Source organism: Stenella coeruleoalba (assembly GCF_951394435.1).
Source record: "Stenella coeruleoalba genome assembly, chromosome: 6".
Taxonomy (NCBI): Eukaryota; Metazoa; Chordata; class Mammalia; order Artiodactyla; family Delphinidae; genus Stenella; species Stenella coeruleoalba.
In genome coordinates, this window is record NC_137151.1 from 41,908,271 (window position 1) to 41,933,669 (window position 25,399).

Below are 25,399 nucleotides of genomic sequence, written 5' to 3' on the forward strand. Positions count from 1 at the left end.
CACATCAGTGTTGTAATTTTTAATTGTTAGCTCCCAAAGGTCCAAGGACCATCTCTGTTTAATTCACTTTACAGAGTCTAGTGCAAGCTGTAATTTATGGTAATGATGGTGAGAATGATGAAGATGTGGAAGAAAGTGGAGGAAAAGCATAAAGATAGTAATATATTTGTGTTCATACAAAGCCTTGTGATATTTTACATCATAACATTTAATCCTTACAACATTGCATTGGAGCTTTTCTATCCCTATTATACAGATAAGGAAATTGAGATTCAGGGAAGCCAAGTCACATACTTCCTAAGTGGTGGATCTGGGAGTCAAGATCAGGTCTCTTAGCCCAAATGCCTATGTGCTTTCCACCATACATCTTGGTCAGAGAGTATTCAATTATTAAACATTTTTTTAACTGACTACTGACTCTGTGTCAGCCTTGATTAGTGTATAGGGAACACCCTTAAATTCCAAAGTGCTATGTGAAGATCTGCCTTAGCCCACCCTCATCTTTGACTTCCACATGTATTCCAACAGCAGTTTATTTCATGTGGGCACAAAACTGGCAAAAGAAGTATTTTTGCCAAACTATTATGTGACCAAGAGCACATAATTCTTGGCCATTCCCTCACAGTGGAGCAATTAAGTTCAGTTTTCCTTTGCAAGGCCCCACCTTTGACTCACGACTCTGTTCTCCTCTGCTTTCTTGAGCCATTACATAAGCCAACACCTGTTTTTGTTGTCAGGCGTGTTTTCAGACTGAAGTCCACAGGTGTTTTTTTCCTTTTTTTGTGTGTGCCACAGAGTGAAAAATAACTAAACTTGCTTTCCAGTGGTGAATTTAAGGGAATATTTCCTGATAGAAATTTCCTAACTGAACTGCTTGACACAAATGGGGAGGGAGTCAGATCCTGCTAGAATATTTCCCGTTTACTCTTGGTTGTGCTTTGACAGTTTGAAGGATTAAGGGATAACAATGACAGTAGTTATTGTTATTATCAAGTCTGACCGCGTCTTTCTCACCATTCACTGTGTCCCTGTTGGAACAGATGCTGATGACCACATCTGTTGTGTTATTTAAAGTAGATCTTTAAGTCAAAATAAGGATGTGTGTGCGTTGCCTCATTTTGAGTTTGCTTAATGTTTCCAACCATGTTTTAGAAGTAAATGCCAAATGCTTTTTTGCTAAGTGCATTTTCCTTTTGATTTTAAACCTATGTGTATTTTAAAGGTCATTTAATCCGCGCACTTCCAGTTTCTCTGGTCTTAAATCATCACTGTATTATTTTTTATACAAGAGATACTTAATGTCTCAAGAAGCTTTCAGAGACCTTTAAAACCCAAAGACATTTTTTTTCCCCAAGACCAGAATTTCTATTTTGTCGAAAATAAACAAGCTTGAAGAAAATCAAGATCTCAGCCTGTTCAATAGTCCAAAAGTTCGAATTTCAGAGGGGTTGGAACTTGGTGAAATGCATGTTCCCATTCCTAGCTCAATCCTCTTTATTCCCTCTTAGCTTAGGCTGAAACACATGGAGGGGATATCCAGCAGAGGACTCTCCTCAGTGACATCTGTGTCTGGAGGAGTGTCCTGGCAATTGGCAACAGGATCTTCTCCCCACAGGGAATGAGAAGGGTCAGAACCCTAAATAATAATAATCTATTACAGATTTCAGGTTACCAAAAGTTAAAGAAAAGTATAATAGCAAACACAGCATTGCTACATGTCAAAAGCAAGGCTACTGTAATTTCCCCCCTTGGGGCATGTATTTTTCATATTCGTATGCATAATTATGCATATGAACTTAAATATATTTCCAGGGCTTCCCTGGTGGCACAGTGGTTAAGAATCCACCTGCCAGTGCAGGGGACATGGGTTCGAGCCCTGGTCAGGGAAGATCCCACATGCCGCAGAGCAACTAAGCTCACGTGCCATAACTATTGAGCCTGCGCTCTAGAGCCCGCGAGCCACAACTACTGAGCCTGTGTGCCACAACTACTGAGCCTGTGTGCCACAAATACTGGAGCCCGCATGCCTAGAGCCTGTGCTCTGCAACAAGAGAAGCCACCGCAGTGAGAAGCCCACGCACCTCAACGAAGAGTAGCCCTCGCTCACTGCAACTAGAGAAAGCCCATGCGCGGCAACGAAGACCCAATGCAGCCAAAATTAAATAAAATTAAAAAATTTATAAAAATATATATATATATCCATATTCTATTCAAAACTCTTTTTCCAAATATGTACAATAAAATGAAATTAATTGATGGCAATGACTGCATTAAGATTCAAATCTAAAATACCTGATCACTGAAAGATTTGGGCTAGTAGTGGGTGCCTAGAGCAACAGACCTGGCTCCTGTAGAACATTCTTCTGGACTTAGGACAGTTTTTCCAATAAAGTTAAATCTGGGATTAGTGAGACATAAAAAATGTGCTGACAGAAACCCAGAGATGGTGCTTGAGACTTTGGAGAGAATCTTTACCCTGCTTCTTACTCTGTGGCCTAAGGCAAGTGACTTAAACAATTTGGGTGTCTTTTTCCTCATCTCAGAAGTAAGAGGCATTTGAGCTTCCCTGGTGGCGCAGTGGTTAAGAATCCTTCTGCCAATGCAGGGGACATGGGTTCGAGCCCTGGTCCGGGAAGATCCCACATGCTGCAGGGCAACTAAGCCCATGCGCCACAACTACTGAACCTGCGCTCTAGAGGCCGCAAGCCACAACTACTGAGCCCGCGTGCCACGACTACTGAAGCCTGTGCACCTAGAGCCCATGCTCTGTAACAAGAGAAGCCACTGCAGTGAGAAGCCCGCGCACCACGAGGAGTAGCCCCTGCTCGCCGCAACTAGAGAAAAGCCCATGCACAGCAACGAAGACCCAACGCAGCCAAAAATAAATAAATAAATAAATTTATTTTTTAAGAAAGTAAGGAGCATTTATTTTAGGTTCCCTCAAGTTCATTCCAGATTTAATATTTCATGTTTCCGTGACTCCAACATGAACTGCCCCCAAGAATGGGGTTATCTGATGGTCAAAAACAAGGAAAAGCTTGGCAACTTGATTACAATTAACTCATCTAGGAAAAGAAATAAAATATTCGGGATAATAATTGGATTTTGGCAGAAAGTAAATCTCCTATCACTATTTTTTAATGGAAAGAAGAGTTAATCTGAAGGTGTGACTGGAAAGCAGAAAGCAGTTTCATTTGTCACAGACCTGGGGACCATCGTCTCCATAAAGGACCGCACATAGATTCCAAATAGACAACAAATAAAACAGCGTATATCCTGACCGCTTCAAGTGTCACAATGATATGGGTCTTTCTGGGTCTTTTCCTAGTTTTTTCTCCTTCTTTAGCAATGTATGTTATGAATTATGATTATTGCAATGGAGCCAAGTATTCACCGGCTCCAGCTAGATCTTTGTTTAGCAAGCATAAACTCACTGCCAGCTGCAAATTGCAGCTGTCTGTCAGCATTTGTGAGGACAAACCGCTCCACTATCCCGGATCACTTAGCTGTAGACTGCATACTGTGTCCTCAGTTCTGCTCAGCCCACCCTTTGCATTTTCAATACCCTTCCTGTGGGGGAGGGTCTCAGTGGTTTACAAGCACATTTTGGAGCAAATAGCTTGAAGCTTACATCAAAACGATGCCTCTACTAGAGGGTCCTATCCCAGCAAAACTATTTTGTGAGAGACTAACTGACTCTGGCCTGACGTTCCCTGATCTCCGATGTCCTGAAAAAGGCACAGGAGGCTGCCACGCTGACAACCAGCCGTTCTTCAGGACAGAGTGACCCCTGCAGAGAGTGCCAAGAGAATGGGCCCAAGGCCAGGAGCCTGTCTCAGAGCTAGGGAATGTGAGGGTTGAGAAGGCCGTGGCCAAGGGGCCAAGCCAGAGGAAGGACATGGTCCAGGGGGCTCAGTGAGGCCATTCTGCGGGGCCATAGCATGGACGAGCAGGAAGCAAGGCTCAATGGGACCCTTTTCTTGGGAGAAATCCTAGTCTCGAATGTTCAAGTAAACTTGGAACTCTGTCACTTAAGGAGGGGATTTGCACAATGATACATTTTGCTTGTGTAGCATTTGCCAGCATTCTAAGCAAATTTTTTCCTTTAAATTTCCAGGCATGCTTAGACTGGGGAAGAAGCTGACAGCACCACAGCAGATTTAATTAAAGTATTTGTAGACTTAACCAAGTCTTCCCTGTTTTATCATCAGAGTAACTCGTGAGTTCTAAGGATCACTTTTTTAGAGGGTTGACAATTTTAGGAATATTCTGAGAATTATCCCAAGATCGAGGAATACCCTGCTTTCCCCAGGCATTTGCATACAGTAAACTCTGAGCTTTGTAGAGGGTGAAAACTAAGACTGAAGGTTCTTTAGGCCCTGGAATGCTCCTCGTACACTGCAGGAAGCATGAGATATGATCAGTCAGTACTTGGGGAAGGTATGCTTTTAGATTTTGTTTAATAATATTTTCAAATAAAAAAATAAATCTGGAATTCTTCCCACTCATGAGGGTATTATGAGAACTGTTCTTTGTTATGTAAGAGTGTTGTTTCAGTAAGAAATGTGCCCTCTTGGGAAGAAAGGCACAATGCAAATTCAAATTAGTAATGAAACTGTACAATGTGTAGCATATGGCCAAAGTTGGCCTGAGTCACTCATGGGAGAAAACATTCTAAGACTTGGGAAAAGTCACATCCCTGGTGTGTGTGTGTGTGTGTGTGTGTAGAGCTGTGTATGTTTGTGGACAGGGGAGCAATGACCCAACATAAACTCTTTCCCACAACTGAAACATACACACAATACTTAAAATAGTTTCATTCAGGGGTAGAAACCGTGAGAGTCACAGGATCATTAAACAATAGCAAAGCTCTGTTAGTCCATGATCTTTCCATATTCAAGAGGATTCTAAAATAAAAACAAGACTCTGCAAGAGATTGACATTTTCCAAAGGGATAGCAACTTACGGTACAAGAGCGTTTGGATTGCTAAGTGCCTTCCCTTCTCTCTTTGCTGCAGTTTGCTGCTTTGTTCATTGTGAAACCTTTTTGCTGGATGTGTTACATGCGATGAGCCTTGGTGTTAAAATAAACAGAGAGGAAGGCTGCAATAATGTATTTCAGTTAGGAAGAAGCACTTGAAAGAAATTGGTTTTGCTATACACATGATGTGAGCCAATCAATAGTGGTTTAGTCTGACAAGCACTGTCAATATCCATTGTCACAGTTCAGAAAGTCTTTAATGGATAGTTCTTCAAAACCCAATGATTTCAAGGCATGTTCAAAGTCTTGAAATACACTCTACCTGGCAGAAATTAATCACAGATAAACTCTTGGGGTTGTATACAAGTTTTTTTTTTTTTAACTGAGAGCCAAACAGCCATCAATATTAAAATGGGTATGTATTAATATATATTAATCATATAAATTAATATAAACTTAATGTATGCAACAGCTAAAGGCATAATCTAATAATACCAGATACATAATAAATGACCAAGTATATGCTGATAAAATGAGAGGCACTGGGATGGAATGTGAAGAGTGCACTTTTCATACCACCTGATCTGTTTACTTACTGATTATTACAACCATGATTGTGATATGGGGTAACTCTCATAACCTCACAGTTCATAACAATTGTTAGTTTTTATTGGATGCTTACTATACCCTAGATATTGTGCTGGTGTTTTGCATATATCGGGGTATTTACCTGCTATAACAATCCTTGGTAGGGATATTGTCAGTGCCATTTAACAGATGAGAAAATAGAGGCAAAAAGAACTTATACTGCTTAAATAAGATCTTACCACTGTTAAGTATCAGAGTTGAAATTCAAAATCCAAAACTGGTAGTATTCAAAAGAGAGAAAAAAATGCATGAGAGAGAACGGAACACACATTTTTGAAAAGGAACAGCATTAGCTGTTAGAAGGAGGCCACATATTAGTGGTTCTTATCTGCCTTCCCCTTAAATGCTGACCCTGAACTTACTCCTATGAAGCAACTAGGAATAATACAAGCAGACTCTGTGGCTGGATATAGAGAAGAATGAGATTCCTGGTTGGGCTGAGAGAAGAACTAAGGAGTCTGTAGACATGAATGTATGTGCTTTGAATGTATTGTGAATGTATTGTGGGCTAAGGGTGCATCATCTGTTTTTGAAAAAAGATTGCATGATGACAGGAATCAAGAACAAGGACTAAGAAATTGAGAGAACCGACTAGGTCACTAGGCATTTTGGCTTAAAAGGAAGCCCCAATAGCTCTATTTCTATATTCATTCTTGTCTTGCTACATTCAGCCACCTGGAGCATGGTGAGAGATCCTTGTATTCACCTTCTGCCCAGTAGCTGAAGAGCTCAATTTGTGTTTATGATGGTTATGGCTCTGTGCAGCCCAGAAGCCATCTTCAGCTGTTCTGACTGACAATCCAGAGAGTATTCAGCTGTCAACACTGTGGCTGTCCTGTGATTCACTAATCTCGCCTAAAGCAACTCATTTTCCCTTTTAGGTCTACAGTGACACACAGCACCTAGAGTAATTTTGTCAGCAGTTCACCTGAAGCAGATGATTTAAGACCTTAGGTCGGAAGCAGTTGACCACAGTGGGAGGCTACTGCCATCTCTCCATGTCCTTAGAACTTTGACAGCATTGCCAAACAGATAGAGGGGCAGGCAGTGGGGCAGGTTAGGCATGCCCAGGGGCTCCAAATCAAACAGCCCTGCATTTGATTTCTGGCTCGGCCACTATTGGCTACTTGGCTTAAGCTCTCTGAACCTCAGATTCCTAATCTGCAGAGTAGACAGCAATAAGAGAACCTACCACATTGAATAATCATGAGATATGACGTTCTTAGTACAGTTCCTTGTCACACTGGTAGTACTCTACAAACATTAGTCATTATTAATAATACATGTGATTTTAAGATGATCAGATTGACTGATCAAAATGGAAATTGAGACTGCTTTAAAAGAATCAGTACTATATAGATTATTATATGTAATTATGTAGATGATTATATAATTATAATATTTAAATTGTGAGAAAAGTTAAATATATATATTTATTTAACTTTTCTCACAATCTAAATAAACAATTTATTCCACCACTTCCTCTTAAATATTGATTTTTTTGACTATATATTTTCCTGTCCTGTTTCAAATTTTATGTTTGAAAAATTAAGGATACACTGTAAAATATTCTTGATCACACATAGGGCCAAGAGTTTAGAGATTAAAGAAAAAGCTTCAGAGTTGTTATATATTTCTCCCCCCTATGCCTGCTGAGAATACAGTATCTGTACACACATTTTCACAAAGGTACAAATACATACACGTGCACAAAATACATAGTGATAGCTCTATTTATGTCTGTATGGAGAGAAGATTTTAATACCACCCACCCAATGCAAATACTGCTAAGCATGAGTCAGTATGTAAAGTAAGCATGGAAATTGGCTGGTGCTCTAAAATATGAATATTATTTCTTTCTCCAACTTGACTTTTTTTTTCCATAGAAATCTAAGTGTTAATTTCCTAGAATTTTGTCTTGCTTCTACCTCTATGGGGGGAATTGCCATGCCTACAATCCTATTGTTTTGTTTTTTCTTTATTTTGTTCTCTGTTTGTGGACTGATGTTCACATTCATCTGTAAGGCTCTTCTCATTTGATTTGGCCATGGCCTGTTTTCTATCACTACGAGAGAACCCATCCCTGTATTTAATATGCAGCCTTTCCTCATGGAAAACATGTTTCTACTTCATGGTGCCCTTTGTCTGGATTGGTGCCGTATGTTATTTTTTTCTTTCTTTCTTTTTTCTCCTTAGTAATTTTACTTTCAAAATCAGTTACTGCCTTAGCTCAGTAACCCCTTACTCTATTAGCAAATTTATCAAAGTTTTGAAATAGCTCTCAAGTGACAAAGTTTTACCAACACTACATTAAGTTGTAAGAAGCCAAGATAAAATATCTAGTCAATAGAAGATGTCTTGATGATCGGAATCTTTACATCTTATACTGTATCTGTATCTGATTCTGTTTCAGGAAGAAATATCATCATATGTCTCTACGTACACCATAGGTTTTTGCTATTTAGGTGTATTCTCTTTTTTTCTTCTTTCCTTTTTTTGTGAATATGTAGTATTTCCATAACCTTTGATGCCAAAATCTTTTGCAACTCTGGCTTATAGAAAGAAACCAGATAGACTAACAATTGAAAGAAAATTATATTTGTGATGAAATTACTCAATATTTGCAGTACAGTTTTGAAGTTGTCATCATCATCATCATAACCATCCTGAAAGTTATTGTTTAAGTAACTCAGTGCTATGCTAAACACTGTAAAAAGAGTTTAAATATAATACCCTGACTCACATTATAGAAATGCATTATCAACACAGACACATCAAAGATACATCATGAGCAAAATTAAAATATTAGGTCAATACATGAAAAGACACTAAAGAATTTATACATTACTGGAAAAAGCAGTTAATGGCATTTCCATATGGCTGAGTTACAGGGGCCATGACAGTAAACTGCCAGCTCTTTATTGACACTGAAAATGTAAAAATGTGAGTAGATTTGTCTATTTAAACTAGATGATTTAGCCTAAAAGTAAACATATTTCATTGCATGAATTCTCACTCCTCTTTAAATGAGTAGATAGCATAACTATGAATCATTGGCAAGAGAACATTTTCATACCCTTCTGTTTCCAACTGATTATTTATTTTATATTTCTACAATTTCTAAGTGGGAATTAAGTGGTTAAAATAAAGCACTGCTGTTAAAACGCCCTGCATTCCCTCTTCCAATTATTTCCAGATTTAATCATGATTTGTGTTTCAAGTAAGTCACTTAAAGTTTCAATAACTTAGCTCCTCAGGGGATTGAAATTATGACTTCTGTTTACACTGAGCATGTGAAAAAAAAAGAGAGATTAAATGACCAACAGTACATTTCAGTACATTAAGTCCAGACTTACCCTTTCTGCCCACTCTGACATGGAGTTATGTGCAAAGTTTTTGAGCTCTAAAACCACACTCTGGAGAGAGCAAAGCAGTATTTATTACAGCCTAATGAATGAGCGCAAGCAGATATGCCCTGTAAAGGAATCAGGCAGGAGACTGGCAAGAAATTTAATAAACTTTATTTCTCTACTTCGGGTAAGGTGCTCTTGTTTTAGTAATTTAGAAAGTGGTACAACAGGGTAATTCCAAATACAAGAAGGTCATATTGGAAAATATGAAAGGAGACAATCAGCACTTTGTTATGTAATCCGTGTGATGGTTTGAGAAGTGTTTTCGAATCTCTGGGGATGAAGAGCCTGATATAACCCTATTTTGTCATTTCTTTCTGGATTTCCCTCTCCAAACACTGCAGTGCGGTAAGATGAGTGCACTAAGCAACTGCCACCAGTTTTGCTCTGAACATCCTACCAGACTCTGTGTTGGGAGCTCTTAGCTGCTAATACAACTATCTATCTACACCTGATGTTGATCCCTATGTAAAACCCCATCAAAAAAGTGACAACAAGTAGCCTAGAAATTTGTTTGTAATAGCATTTCTGAAGGGTAATGACTCTGCTTTCCTTTAGCAACATTTCTGAAATGTTAGCTCTCCCAGCATTTCCAAATTTAAAAAAAATAATAATATTAACAACATGTAATTGTAACATGGGAATACCGCGAGAACAGCAGTTTGGCAGGAAAAGGGGATATTTCAAAATAAGGTCCATAGCAAGAAAAATTCTGGCAGATGCACAGTTCTGGATCATATTATCCAAACCGTTGGATTCTGGAAGATTTGAAGGTTTTTCTTTTGTGGTTCCCATCCCTTAATAGAATGGTAGTGGATATTCATCATCTAAATTGTGTTGCTTCCTCCTCCCATTACTAAAGTTGGGAAATAAATATACAAAGGGCATCCTTTACAATAAGCATTCCTACCTCTAGAGGTGGTTTTAACACCATAATGGCTGCGTCAGGTATAAAACTTGTGTTGGGCTAATGCCTTATTCTCATATGTAATGATATTTATTGAAGATCATCTTGAAAAGCCCAGGATCCTAACTCTTGTCTGGTGTGAGCAGCTTTAACACCAATTAAATCTCTCTACTGGTTAAGAATGGTGCTTAAAGCTAATGCCTTTGGCCTATGAGTGTGGAGACTTAAACTGCATATTGTTATTCAAAATTCTTACGCTTTGAAAAATAGTCTATTTGTTTGGGCTTGAAAGAAAAGATCACCCATCAGTGGAAAAAAAAAAGAGAAAGCATAAAGGAAATAAAAGTAAATTCTAGAATACCTGGAAAGCTAATCCAATTCAAGTTAACTTTTCGTGGAGGTGAAAATATGTAGAATTAGGAGTGATTCCTCTGTAAATCAGATTAAATGCTTTGGAATTTAAACCGCTATCTCTTCAGTCTCTTTTCATTTTTGAATAAAAAGTTTAAATGGGAACGGAAAAAAACTGCTCATTGGCTTAACATAAATCTTTAAATTGCAGTAAGCTTCACTCTCAAAAAGTAGTTGAATCTCTGAGGAAAGAGGAAAGGCTGAATTCTATTTTTCATAAATGATGGATTATTGTACCACACTGTGTATTTTCCAGTAAAGTGTCCTTTTATTTGCACTGTGTGATTACAAGTTTCTAAAAGTATGTGTGGGGTCACTTGGGTGCTGTGGGAAAGTGGAAGGAACACTGTTCTGTTAAAATCAGTAGTGAAATCAGAAGCAAACTATGTCCTGATTACCATAGGCATGTGTTTAAATTTTGCTTTCCTTAATTGGTTATGTTGTATTTACTTAAAATGAACAATTTGGCAAGTTTTTCTCCCTTGACAACAGAAAAGCGTAAACTGTTTTATAAGTTTGGCTGTTAAAATCAGATTTGTAAACCACAATATTCAAAGAGTTTTATTGCTGTTTACAGGGGTCCAGTGATGGACTTTGCTTTATAACCATGTGCTTTTTACATTTTTAGTTTGTATTTACAACGCTTTCAAGTTATTTGGTTAATAAAAATTATGCCATATATTATAGTCATCTATTGACTTTAACTTCTGCGGATCTCTTCTTAGAACAAAGTGAGCAGAATGAATGATGGCAAAGGCCTGGCAATTTGACTTGTCATCTGAGGACGATTATTTATGGCATCAGGAAATGGAAGTTGACACTCTAGTCTGTCTCCAGGAAAGTCATCATTAGAGGCAACTTCGGATAGTTTGGCTATGTTAAAAACTGTGTAATCATATTCAAGACTCTGCTAGTTTCTCAGAATGTATGAGAAAGAAACAAGCTAAAACATTTTAAAATACACTTTCATTTTTCTTGAAAAACCAGTGTACCTTACATACATTTCTCACATGTGGAGGCAGAAGTTGGTATTGAAAACAATATATATATATATACACTATATAATTACTTCCATAATCTCACATTTATACCACATGTATGTATTTTAATTTAAAAAGTACTTTTTAATCATATATTTACTAGTCCCTAACTGGCCAAAAAAATACCTCTTTTGGCCCTTAATTTCTTGACATTCTATCATGGAAAATGACAAGATTTTGAGGTGAGACTAGACATAGAAAATGGTAACCTGTGAAAATTTAGATTGATTATTCCATATCATTTCAAAGGCAGACAGACTTGAGACCAGAATTACTGAGGTAGATTCTTCCTGAAGGATAAGTGTTCCTTTAGCTCCCAGTACTAGAACCCAGAGCCACGGGGCTTTGATACAGCTATCAATTGGAGCAGATTATATATGACTGGACCCAGATGAAAGTTGATAGGATAGCATATAAGCACAGTATATTAAGACACTCAGAATGACTCATCCAATCATACAGTTTTGAATCAGTTGATGCCTGACATTCATGGTCCTGTAAAAGCAACTATGGCTTGCATGGGTTTTCAAGGCACTTGCTATTTCTCCAAAATGACCTGAGGTCTGTTCCTCCTCTAAGAACCCTTAGTCTCTTATACTTCAAACTCCTTATCATGATGTATTATTACTACATAGACCGTATGCATTTCTATCCACAACAGTTAAATCCAGCACTGCCATGTATTCAGTAGGTGGTCAATGTGTGTGTGTGTGTGTGTGTGTGTGTCTGTGTGTCTGTGTACGTGTATCACCTAGCAGCACTGTCCAAAAATATCTGAGCTATGTGTGTAATTTAAAATCTTCTCATAGCCACATTTTTTAAAGTAACAAGTTTTAATAATATATTAATTTTAACAATATATTTTTTAACAAAAATATCCAAAACATTATTATTTCAACCTACGGCACAAGCTGCATTTCAAGTACTCAATAGCCCTGAGTGACTAGTGGCTACCATATTGGACAACACAGGTCTAAAGCAGTGCTCCTCAAACCATTTTATGTTCAAATGCACAAAAAAAATGATAATATTTGCATAGCCCACTGGAACAAATAAATAAGACTGCTCATAGCCAACAACAATTTCCCAGGGGCTCAGGTTGCCTTGGTCCTGCTCGATTACACAGAGTGCTGAGGGCATCCGTAAATCTCACTCTATATAACCATCCTGTCAGGTATAATAGTTGGGACGCTCTGGTCTACAGCAGTGCTTCCCAACCTTTTCAAGTGATAGACCCATTGACCACACTCACATGAGAGTGGTTGTACTTGTATAAACAGCTCATTTAATTAACAGATAGCAGATAGATAGACAATAGATAGATGATAGATCAGATATGTATGTTTTACATATATATTTTTATATACATGCTACTTATAGAGAGATATATTATTAAAATAATAGGGTTTTTTTTTTTTTTTTTTGCTTTTCACTGTTGCTTTACATTTTGTCAGCGTGGGAGTAGCCCTTCCACCACCAATAAACAAGAACTGAAGCAGGTCCTATAACTTGTCCCTTCAGTTTAAGGGAATGATTCTCAGCAGAGAGCACTTTTCCCCCCTCTCACCCCAGAAGACAGTTAGCAATGTCTGGAGACATTTTTGATTGTCACACCTGAGGAGAGTGTGCTACTGACCTATTGTGGGTAGAGGCCAGGGAGGCTTCTCAACATCCTTATCCTGTACAGAGCAACTCCCTGCAAAAAAGAATTTTGGGGCCTAGAATATCAATAGTACTAAGATTGAGAACCTTACTTTGAGGTAATAGAAGATATTATGGTCTTATAAGTAGCAAGTACTGTCTCAACTCAGTATTTAATAGTGTATAACCCCATGTGATAATCAAAATTTTGAACTTAAGTTAAAATTAAAACTCCACTCTACACTTAGCTAGGAGGGGGGCAGGATGTCTTCCTCTTCTTTTCCTTAGCCTAACACTTCACTCCAACTCCCCATTTTGCTAACGCAAGTTTATAACTACTTTGTGGTCAAAGCTAGAGGAAGGAGGTTGCAAAAATGTCCTTATTTGACCAGTTATAAGAAAGCTTCTCACACTCTAGGCCTGGCAGAATTTTTAAAGCATACACTCTCCCTTAGGCACTTTTGCGGGTTCCTTGGAGACCCCACTGGGAAAATTTGACTTCAGATCCTCTAATTCAGGCAATTTATTTTCTTCCAGCTGCAGCTCCCTCCTAAGTCTCTCTCTTTTCTCTTCTGAGTTCCTCAGGAGAGGATAGAATGACTCAAGTGAAGCTCCCCTACAGCTGTAACTTAGTAAAGTGTTTTGCACCCAATAGCTACTTAAAAAATTTTAGTTGATTAAAACCATTCTACTTGAAATGACTACGTGAGCTCCTGATATTTCTGTTTTCCTTCCCCTTCCATTCTTTCACCAATACTCCAATACATTAGAATACCAGATAAAAATCCTATGAGACTGGTCCCATATCCAAACTGGACCTTGGACAAGTTACTTAGCTTGACTCTCTGACTTAGCTTCTTCATCTCTAAAATGGATGAATTAGTTTATATACTTCAAAAGGTCATTTGAGATTTGATTCAACAAATATTGACTAAACACTTACTAATTCTAAACAGTGTTTGAGGTATTAGGGACACATTAGTGAACAACATTTGTAAAAGTAGATGAAAATCCCTGCCTACATGTAGCTTACATTGCAGTAGAATTAGGTTAAATCATGTTAGGTGCTTAGGAGAATATCAAGCATAAATTACGGTGTCAGTACATTTTAGTCATATTATTACTAACCCAACTGAATGATTGGCTTATTCTAAAATATGATTTGAGAGGAAAAGAACCTTTATGTTCCTCCTTAAGTGCCCCAAATCCTCACAGGACGTCAGTAATTAGATTAAGACAGTGAAGGGCCCACTTACGATCTGTATCTCAGGTCATACAGATAATAAATTCCTATCATTTCAGGAATTATTAATGATAAGAATCATTGTTAACAAGTTAGTTAATAAAGTCATTAATAATAAGATAACTTGAATGTATTTAGACTCCATGCTTAATGAAGGTACAGACCTTAAGTGTTACGTTCATCATTGAATTCACAGCGTTTAGCATGGGATGTGATAATCAGTAGACATTCAGCAAATATTTGCTTAGGAAATGAATTTGATGCACACCTAACTTTGAAGATAACAGTGAGGCTAGGAAACTGAGGATGGGGGACTGATGAAGACATGGCAAAAGTCTGAGGCAATATGTGTTACAGAATTTCACCTAGAGGTAATTTCACACACATAAGAAGAGTAAGAAATATCTGCTTTCTGAAAAAGAAATCACTTTGGGTTAACTTGATAAAGAAAATTGATGAAATTATTTGGGCAAGCAGGATCTTTGAAAATGCCTACATTTCCTACAGGCAGTATATAATCACAATTAATTGAAATTAACCAGAGCTTTTTTTTTTTTTTTTTTTTTTTTTTTTTTTTTTTGCGGTATGCGGGCCTCTCACTGCTGTGGCCTCTCCCATTGCGGAGCACAGGCTCCGGACGCGCAGGCTCAGCGGCCATGGCTCACGGGCTCAGCCGCTCCGCGGCATGTGGGATCTTCCCAGACCAGGGCACGAACCCGTGTCCCCTGCATTGGCAGGCGGACTCTCAACCACTGCGCCACCAGGGAAGCCCAACCAGAGCTTTTTTATCTCTAAGTTAGATTAACTTTTCTACAATTTTGTGTATGGATACAGTTAGGTGGAATTATACAGATAAAGATTATTGTGGTAAATATGAGGAAATGAATGTGAGATAAATTGTGAAAATATGGAGCTAACCACCTTCTCATTACACATGCATGTTGCAACAGAGCTAATATTTTCATATGGACAAATTTTTACTCCTATGCCCTGTCTAAACAGAAGGGCCTGAGCTATTAATTCAGGTAGTTGTCCCATAACTACTGTTTTCTATTCATATTTGCATAAAGTAATAATCATAAAGGAAAAATTTACTGAAAGCCTCTTTTTTTTAAATCTCCAGTGTTCAGACTGCATCATAGTGCTTCTGATACAAGCGACAAAAACCGAGTTAAGAGCAGATTAAAGAAGTTTATTACCCGAAGACCTTCCCTGAAAACTCTGCAAGAAAAAGGACTTATTAAAGGTATAGAACATTTTATACTTTTACTGTAACAGTGATAAATAAATGTGCCTCTGTGTCTATAGTTATTCAGCTCTAAAGGAGTATTAAGATATTTTAGTCTTTTTAGGTTGCTTATTAAATGTTCTGCTCTATAACAGAGGAAAAAATAGTTGTCCAGAAAACTAATCCTGAGAAAATAAAGGTTGTATCAGAGGATCATTGAAAAAAAACACCTAGTGTTGCCCTCAGAGGATCTGGGCTCTGGACCAGCAGCCGAGAAGAAATATCCTAGTAGCCCATCAGAATGATCCCATGTCCCCACATGCCTGGACAATCCTAGTTATACCTGTCGTCCCAGAATACTTAGTAACAGCAGCCCTTTTCATTCTCAGATGAATCTTGATTTGTCCTGTAAGTTGTCTGATCATGTAGTCATAGTCTGAAGTAAGTGCGAGGAAGAAAGTGCTAGGAGGAAAGTCCAAGATAAACTAGTGTCATGAAAACTTACAGATTTGAGAGCTGGAGAACCTAGAACTCAATCTAAACTGAAATAAGCAGGTACTTTTGCAAATATATCTAAAGTATATAAAATATCCTAGACCAGCCCAGCCACCAGAATAAAAAAACACTCTGGCAAGAGACTGTAATTGGAATTCAGACCTTGGTTCTACCACTCACTAATATGGACATTGAACAAGTTATGATCTCTGAGCCTCAGATACCTCTTCTGTTAAATGGGTATACTTATACCCACCACCGAGAGGACCACTAAAACAAATAAATGAGATGATCCATTTAAAGGATTTAACAGAGTTTCTGGAACATAATTATTCAAGAAATGTCCTCTGCTATTATTAATGCCATTATTATTCATTACTGTCGTTATGACCGGTAGTGTACCAGATAGATGAAAGGATGGATGGACAGATAAAACCAGTGATGTAGATTTCTATCACTGGAAATCATCACTTAGATCACACAGGCAAGTATATTATTTTCCTAAGAAGAAAACATGCATCAAGTCCATTATTCTCTCTGGTTTTCAAATTTTCTAACTGATGCATATATTTTGAAAGTTAAATACAAGAAAGAATTTGAAAAGAATTTGGGCTAAAATAAAGTCCTAAAATAAACTTTGAGAACAAAGTTGAAAGACTGATCCTTATAGAAATCAAAAAAGTGATTTAATATGCAATTATTTCTCAGGAACAGGACAAAGCAGATAATATTTTCAGCACTACTTAGAATGAGAATTATTTCAATAGTTTAGAGTAACTGTTTGACCTATCAATTTCAGTCCATTTTAAAAGAGGTGAACATATCACAAAAATCATCTAGCATTCTGAACCAATTGTGAAAGGTGAACTTCTATGCAGCATGAACATACCTATCACTAATAGAATGGAAAATTCTTAGAATGTAAGCATTTGCAAGTAGAACTAGAACGTGCTTTAAATCAGTCTTAGCTCAGACTTTTACTGTCTGAAGTGTCCTTTTCAGTGGACAGCATTTGGTCCTCTACAGATCCAACTTCATATAGTAATACAGTAGTACCTTCAATTCTGCCTTCGAATTTATCCCCTAGATTAAAAGTTTCTTAGAAAGGATTCAGTAGCATGTTACCTGCCATCCTGACAAAATATAAAACCAGATAAGTAGCCCAAACAATCCCAATCTGACATAAAGTCCAAATTTTTCATGACTGTGGCAAAATAAAAGGGGTTTTAATTCAGTGGCACAGTCTGGCCCCAGTCAAAATGCTAAAGAATTAATAACCATAGTGCTCTAGAATTGGTCTCAGAAAGCGGCAGAGAAACCGGATGCCTGATGCAGTTTTCATACTGATGTAATGGAACCACCGAACACACTCCAATGATACATTTCCTATCTTAGAGCTCCATTACATTTTCACCATAGCTGACCAATGAGTCAGTATTCATTAGTAGGGCTATGGAAAATCTATGTGAAATTCCAATTTGATAAGCTTCCATTGTTGTCTTCAGTGGAATTTTCTTCCAAATACAGTTCAAGTTATGCAAATATAGTCACTTCTTGGGCTTGTTTCAGTTTTAACTGTGAATTTTTTGTAAGGCTTCTTCTGAGACTTTTTTTTTTAACCGAGTAGAAAGGATTAAACCAATTTTTAAAAAACGCAGGCCTAGTCAAATTTAGTACTTTAAGTCCATTTTCTTAGCATATCTAAGGCAAAGACTTAGAAAAAACCAATGAAATCAGTGTTTCTGATTGGTTATGAAAACTCACATAACATAAATTAATGATTAACAGTTAAATATTTAATTTCTCCAAGTAAAATGACTTAACTCTTTCAAGAGAAGAATTATTTAGAAAGAGGGATAATGCCTTTAAATTTATTCTGCAGTGCATTTGACCAAAGAATATATATCAAATTCTTTAAACTGTCTAATTTTCCACATGTGGAATAAAGGCCTCCATTACCAAGGTTTGGGAAAGCTTTGGTAGTTTGCGTCTTACAAGTGTGCTTCCTGATACCTGGGGGGTGGGGGGGGGGGGGGGCTTGACAAGGCCACAGACACTTTTCAAAGTGTTTACTCTTTTATGTAGTGTTCCCAACAGACTGAGAGGCCTGAGTTTTGAATTCAGCCAGCCTTTATTGAGCCCTCACTGTGGGGCAGGAAAGGCTGTGTTTTATGGACTTTAAATGCCCAGCAGAACCATATTCACAAAGTACTTTATGTGAAAAGAAAACTGTCCCAGTATCACACAGTCTAAGCTCAGTCACAAAGCCTTTCTTCAAAACCTGTTTTTAGGACTCACGGAGACCTAGCCAATATGTGATTTCTTTGGCCAGGTTTTGGATCTGGAAACAGTCTCTTGATGGGGCTGCATTTTCTGATTTCTTTAATATGACTAATGAGAAGGGTACGTTGTGATGCCAAAAAGGGGCCATCAGATAATTCTGAATGATCACCCAGTGGAAGGAAATCGTAATAGCTCAGGTGGGCGTTGCAATCATTGTGCCATTGCAGGGGTAGCTTCTGAAAAGCTTTCAATTTCTCCAAGTGCTTTCACATTTGCCAAGGGAATGGCAAGAGCTTTTTGAAAGTATGAGTTTATTACATTGAGCCTCTCATAGAAAACAAAACTCCAATCAGTATAATATGTAAATTACAGGGAAGAGGGTACATTTTAGGGTGGTAGGTGTGCTTATACATGTCCTCTACTTGCTTTTGGAACTGAGATTATAGCTCTTTAGCGTCAACCAAACTACCTTATGTAATCTTTCAAATGGCAGCATTGACATCCAAGAACAGAAAACACTTGGCAGTGCAATTTTTAGAAAAGACAACAATTGGTTGGTTTTTTAGGAGCAACTAGTGTTTCCTTATATCGAAATGATAGAGTTGGAAAGTACTGTATATTTAGAAAGTGGTTTCTTTCATCTTTGTATGGACAAAACCATACTGGATGATATTAGCAGAAATTGAGAGTAATGCTACACTACTTGTATTTTTTACTCAGTATATTGTAGAGGAAACAACCAGTCTGAGGATGAAATAGTATGCCTCCAGGATTTATGATGAAAAGCAGTGTTTTCCTGCCTTACCCCAGTTTTCCTTCTTGCAGGGCACCGTTTGGAATGGTTTCTGTTCGCAGCCCTTCTGGTGGCTGCCTCCCTATCTTATGTTATTGTTATTTGGGGTATAGATTTTTGTCAATATCTTGCTTATCTGTAATGTTTTAATATCTTTATTTATAAAGCTTAGACATTACCTCAGATTTATTTTACAATGAATCTGACTTAATTAAACTAGACTCCATCTACCTGGCCCTCTCTTCCCCAAATACTCAAATATAGCCGGTCTTGCTGTTACTGTTGGCTTCCTCTGAAACATCCAACATACTTGAACCTCTATTTATTGTTCTATTAACCATAGAAAATTGAGACTTAATGCATCCATTGGCAAGATGAGAAGCATAGTGTCCTTTGCCCTTTCATCTCCTCTGCCTTTGCTATTGAGTCTTCTATGTTTTGAAATTTTATATTATTTCACTGGTTTCTGTAATTATGACTTATTTATAGGTTGACTCTAAAAGCAGAAAACCAAAAAAACAGCTTTCGTATGATTATGATTAGGTAAGGCTGCTTACTGCAGCACCTAGTACTAGACTTCCTTCCCTTTTCTTACAATATCATGACCCTGTGACTCTCAAAGAGAAATGCACCTTGATCCTGGTGAAAAAGATTCTCCTTTCTTTTACATTTGAAGGTTATATTAGTAAGTTTATGTTGTTTCACAACCACAATCAAGTCTTCTATTTCCCACCCCCCCCACCCCGCCCCCCGCATATTTTGAATCTAAATGTGAAAAAAACAGTCACTTAGTCATGAGCATTTACTTCATATTTATCATGTAAATATTATGGAATTTTTCCCCAGGTAATTTGCCAGATTGGATTAATTTATCCATGGGTCCAATGCTATGCCGTATCGGCCACACATATTATGATGTTCTTATTTTTAAAGCTTATGCTTCATCATTCGCTTATAATCATGCTATTGTTTAGTTTGATATATTTTTGGATTGTGAATTTCTTGTACAGATGTTTTTTTTCCTCCAGAGTTTTATTTTTTATTGCTTTCTGAGCCTTTACATCCTCAAAGGCTTTAATCCTCTCAATTAAACATTCTATATACTTTAGTCTGTGACTCCCTGGTTTTTACCCCAGGATGTTTTCTAAAGTCCTTCCACCATCCTACTTCATTTGTATTGGTTGCTTTCCAGACTTCACATTTATCACCCTGTGATTTCCTTTCACTGATCTTCTGAGTTGTATTCACTGTCTTCTGAATCACATGCCTTTTCTTTCTTGCTTTAATTTCTTCTATTTCTATGTAACTCCAGTGACTCATTTAGGAAACATGAGAACTTGACTGCCTAAAAATATCTTCAGGATGCAGGCACACTTAATCAATAGTTTAGTTGGGCATAAAATCCCATTGCCTCTAGAATACAGAGTTGCAGCTTCCATTCTTACTCTTGTTACTTTGAATTTTTTTTTCTTTCAGAATCATTGAGGGTTTTTTTTTGTTTTTTGGGTTTTGTTTGTCTTTGAGATTCTGTAATCGAGATAATGTATATTGGCAGAATTTTTAAAATTTATTCTGCTTGGCACTCAACTTGAGGAACAGTGACTCTTTGGCTCTGGAATTTTTTCTCTTTATTATTATGTTAATAAGTTTCTCCCATCAGTTTTCTCTGTTTCCTGTTTTGTGATCTTTATGATGTGAGTGTTAGATCATCAGGATTGATTTTTCTCATGTTCTGAAAGAATTCTCAGTTTGATCCCCCCTTTTTTTTTAAAAAAATTTTCATTTATTTATTTATTTATTTATGGCTGTGTTGGGTCTTCATTGCTGCATGCAGGATTTCTCTAGTTGCGGTGAACAAGGACTCCTCTTTGTTGCAGTGCGCGGGCTTCTCATTGCGGTGGCTTCTCTTGTTGCGGAGCACGGGCTCTAGGTGCGTGGGCTTCAGTAGTTGTGGCACATGGGCTCAGTAGTTGTGGCTCACGGGCTCTAGAGCACAGGCTCAGTAGTTGAGGCACACAGGCTTAGTTGCTCCTTGGCATGTGGGATCTTCCCGGACCAGGGCTCGAACCCGTGTCCCCTGCATTGGCAGGAGGATTCTTAACCTTTGTGCCACCAGGGAAGCGCCCCCCTCCACCTTTATATTAATTTATTTTTACTTAAGCAATTATATTTTCAATTTTCTAGATGTCTTTCTTATTCTCTGTTCTTTCTTGCATACCTCACTCCCTCACATGCTGTGAGGGCAAAAATTTTGTTTGACCATGCTACTCCCATTCCCAATAGTGAGGATGGCACTTAGCACTCAATAAACATTAATTAATTGAATAAGTGAGAAAACAGAAAATAGATTTTATATATATATATATATATATATATATAGTGTGTGTGTGTGTGTGTGTGTGGTACGTGGGGCTCTCACTGTTGTGGCCTCTCCCGTTGCACAGCACAGGCTCCGAACGCACAGGCTCAGCAGCCATGGCTCACGGGCCCAGCCACTCCGCGGCATGTGTGATGTTCCCGGACCGGGGCACGAACCCGCATCCCCTGCATCAGCAGGTGGACTCTCAACCACTGTGCCACCAGGGAAGCCCAATAGATTATATTTTTTTCTAACTTACCTAAGGATATAAATTAAAATTTGTTGTTTTGTACTTTTAGGTTTTTTTATTTTAAAATTTTCTCTACTTTGAATCATCAATTTCATCTGGTTCCTTTCGTTCATATATTTTTCTCATTCTATTTCCATCATATTAGTGACTTGACTCAAATATCTGGTGGGCTGTGGTTGTCCATTCTTATTACAGAATGAGGCTCCAACAAGATAAGCTGGAACTCTGCATACATGGGTAGAGGTAGCTTGTCAATGATATGTTTTTGCTGGACTATAGGGACTACCACATCTGTCTCAAATATCAAATATTTCCATTGGATACAGTATGTCTTATATACTCTGGATAAACTGAATCAGTCTTTATAGAATTTTTTGTGGTGATAGAAAATTTTCAACTCTATTTTACAATTAAGAAAACTGAATTTATTTGAAAGTAGAGCAGCTTTAGAATGTGACTAATCTAAGCTTAAAGGTAGATCCTGTCATTTACCAGCTATATAATTTAATATTTGGTTATCGACTTCTTGATATACAAAATTTATATCATAAAACTTAAATGAAATGATATATGTAAAGAATCTCACACAGTGCCCATTAACCATTAGATAACCATTATCTTAACCATTCAGCAACTCCCTCCCTCCCTTCCTTCCTTCTGTCTTTGCTTCCTTGTTTTCATCTTTCTTTCCTTTCTTTCCTGCTTCTTTCTTTTCTTAATTATGTTTATGGAGGAAATCATGGCCAAGATGACCCTAGGAAACCATTCTCCCAAGTATTCTTTTAGTGTATGAGAAATCAATCCAAACAAGTGTCAAGGAAAGGCAGCAGTAACTCATTTACTTTAAGGAAAATATAAAGATCATTCGCAGTTGGCTCATGTTTATCTTTTTTGGTAATTTTTATCATGGTGCTCTTTATACACAAATGGGCATGAGCTCATTTTCTTTCCTATCTACACCCATTTACATGGTGTCATCTAATTGCTAGAATGTTTAATAATTACCCACACAACTAATTATTTAAGGTTTTTGTCATATGAGAAAATAATGTCTTTTAAATCACAGTACTTTTGTAAAAGATGTCAATTATATTGAGAAGTAAAGAAAGCTTTGCTATCCAAGTTTCAGATACAAGTTGTCAGCCCTAAAGGTCCAACAGTTATGTTTATGAATAGCAAAATCGTTAAGAGGAAAGTATTTTTAAAATAATTTGTTAGAACTAATGTATGACAAAGTAACCTACCTGTCACATCATTAATTTAAGCAAAAAATATATGTGCAACACTGCAATATACCTTTGAGTAGAGGTATGCTCCAACTTGCCACTTTATCAGTGTTAGTCTAAGAATAATTATATTTGAATTTATATACTGGGGCATGGGTCTATCATTGCTGGGGCCTGAAATACTCTCACAACTTCCACAATATGCATTAATGTGCTTAAAAATATCTTGTAAATCTTCTTTCCTTTAAACTTCTTTATGGTTCATAATTGAACTGTGATCCTTACGTGTGAGCTGTGTCATGATTTAATATTAGCCAAAATTAATAGCCAACCTTAAGCTGCTTTATCTTGGCCTATAAGCTTCCTGGTTCCTCTGCATTTAGAGTTCCCAGGCAATTTCTGTTATTTAAAGGCTCTTGGGAGCTAATGTGTTGGTAACAGAGTACCACATAGATAGCTTTTGTTCAATAATAAAATACAGGTCACCATGAAAGGTGACAAATGTTGAGAAAAAAGTGCACCTGGGTAGCAGGTTAAGCCCATGTCTTTTAAAAGCTTGTTATCCAAGGAGGAAATGATCCTGATATTATGAGATATTAAAATCAAAATAACTTTAGAACAACAGGAGAAAAATGAGGTCCAGAAATGGGAGTGAATTAGGTAAGCAGGAAAAGAATGAGCCAGAATAATAAATTGGTTTCCCTGAGGTTCAAGAACTTATTTTCTTATGGAGGGAGACCTTTTCACACAGGATTAGTTAGAATATATTATTTGAGATGGTGACTTATATATACTTGATTTTTAGTACCTACAAAATGGTTTTACCAGTAATTTCCTGGTATAACCTACTATATTTTATATACTATATATATTTTGTATATCTGCAAATAATATTTTCTATTATTTTTTCTTCCTTTAAATTATATTACTTTCCCTTTGAGTAAAGTTCTCAAGATCTTTGTCCTTTTTTAGGTAAAAGAAAGTTCCAGATAATAGGCTTTAGCCTTAAAGCTTGACTGGATTCCTGGTAACAGGCATGCTAAATGCTGAGAATATAAAATGAATAAGACCCAGTTGATTTGAAACCGGCATATTGGTATTTTGTTGTTAGCCAATTGCCTCTAAAACCCATGTTAATTCTTGCCCTGGCAGTAGATGCTGGTTTTATTCATTCCATGGACTATCCATCATTAAAAAATTGTCCAGAGTTTTGGCATGCCCTACAGGATTAGTCTAATCCTAGTGCCAGTTCAAAATACTGTCTTTAAGCCTTCCAGGTAAAGGACTGACAAGTTTCCTTAAAATAAGAAGAAATCAGCATGAGTGCCAGTAAGGAAACAGTAACAGGTAGAGACAGGTTTTGTTTCATAATAAACCATGTTTTAAGCATGCTCTAACTCAAATTGTGTGTGTGTGTGTGTGTGTGTGTGTGTGTGTGTGTGTAGACTGTATAAAGGCTAGGAAACCTCCCCTCCCCATCCCTGACATTGCACCAGCCCAAGTTTATATGCTCTCTGAAGCATATCCTCAACTAGTTGCAGATGACCAAAAGTCAGGCCAATGTGATATTTCCTTCCTGTGCCAGGAGGCTGCTGCACTGCCCTCTGGAGAGGTGGTCTATGACCCGTTCAATCCTCTAATCACATCCTAAATCTTTCCTCCATGAAACCACCTGAAGAGAAGAAAAAGATGCAGGGCTCTCCTCAGTGTTCACAAGAATCCCCTTTTTAAAGGTTACATTTATTATTGATACCCTGCTGTTTTCCAGCAGGTGTTCTCGTACCACATAGTTCCCTCATGACTCCTAAACCCAGCTCACAGACAGTGGAAGATTCTTCAGCTTAATTCTCGTTAGCTTTTCAGGGCCTCGGTAGACTATACGAACTGTATCCAAAGCCAGTGTTGGCGCTTCACTTTCTCCTTTGTCGTTTTTATAATTCTACTGCTTATACAAAGTACTAGCCGTTGATTTCTTTTTGTGGTGAGGTGGATAATTGAGGGAGCAGAAAGCAGAATTTCTTCCTGACCTGCAGACTGATAATTTGAACAAATGTGTGAATAAATGCTTCATTTGTAGTGAGATGAATTGAATTTTTCATAGTGCTTATTCATGCTATGATTGGGATTTGAGAGTCCACATTACATGTATGTTGAATGTGTTTCTAAAGATGGTACATATCAGAGCTCTCCCAACCTGCATCTCCTCATCAGGGTCCACATTCAGCAGACGTGTGGGCTGCTACAAGTACAGGAAATATTAATATCAACAATTCATTTTGACATATCCTAAGATTAAGAGAGTGTTCTTTTATAATATTTCCTTTAGCATCACTGACAGTCTGGCCTACAAATCTTTCCCCGCAAATTCATTTCTATTATAAATCAGCAATGTTCCACAAATTCCCAACATAAAGAAAAAAATAACTGTATCATTTTATTTGGGGGAAGGGCAAATTTTGTTCAGTATAAAAATATCTCTTTTGA

General features: G+C 37.5%; 1 protein-coding gene across 7 annotated transcripts in view; it reads left to right on the forward strand.

Moving 5' to 3' along the window:
* Window positions 1-25,399, forward strand: part of ARHGAP15 (Rho GTPase activating protein 15) — a 622,596-nt gene that overhangs the window by 351,394 nt on the left and 245,803 nt on the right. For all 7 annotated transcript variants that reach the window (XM_079924573.1, XM_079924572.1, XM_079924570.1 and 4 more), the window contains one exon: window positions 15,405-15,527. In XM_079924573.1, coding sequence (XP_079780699.1) covers window positions 15,405-15,527 — 123 coding nt within the window. The remainder of the gene's footprint in view (window positions 1-15,404; window positions 15,528-25,399) is intronic.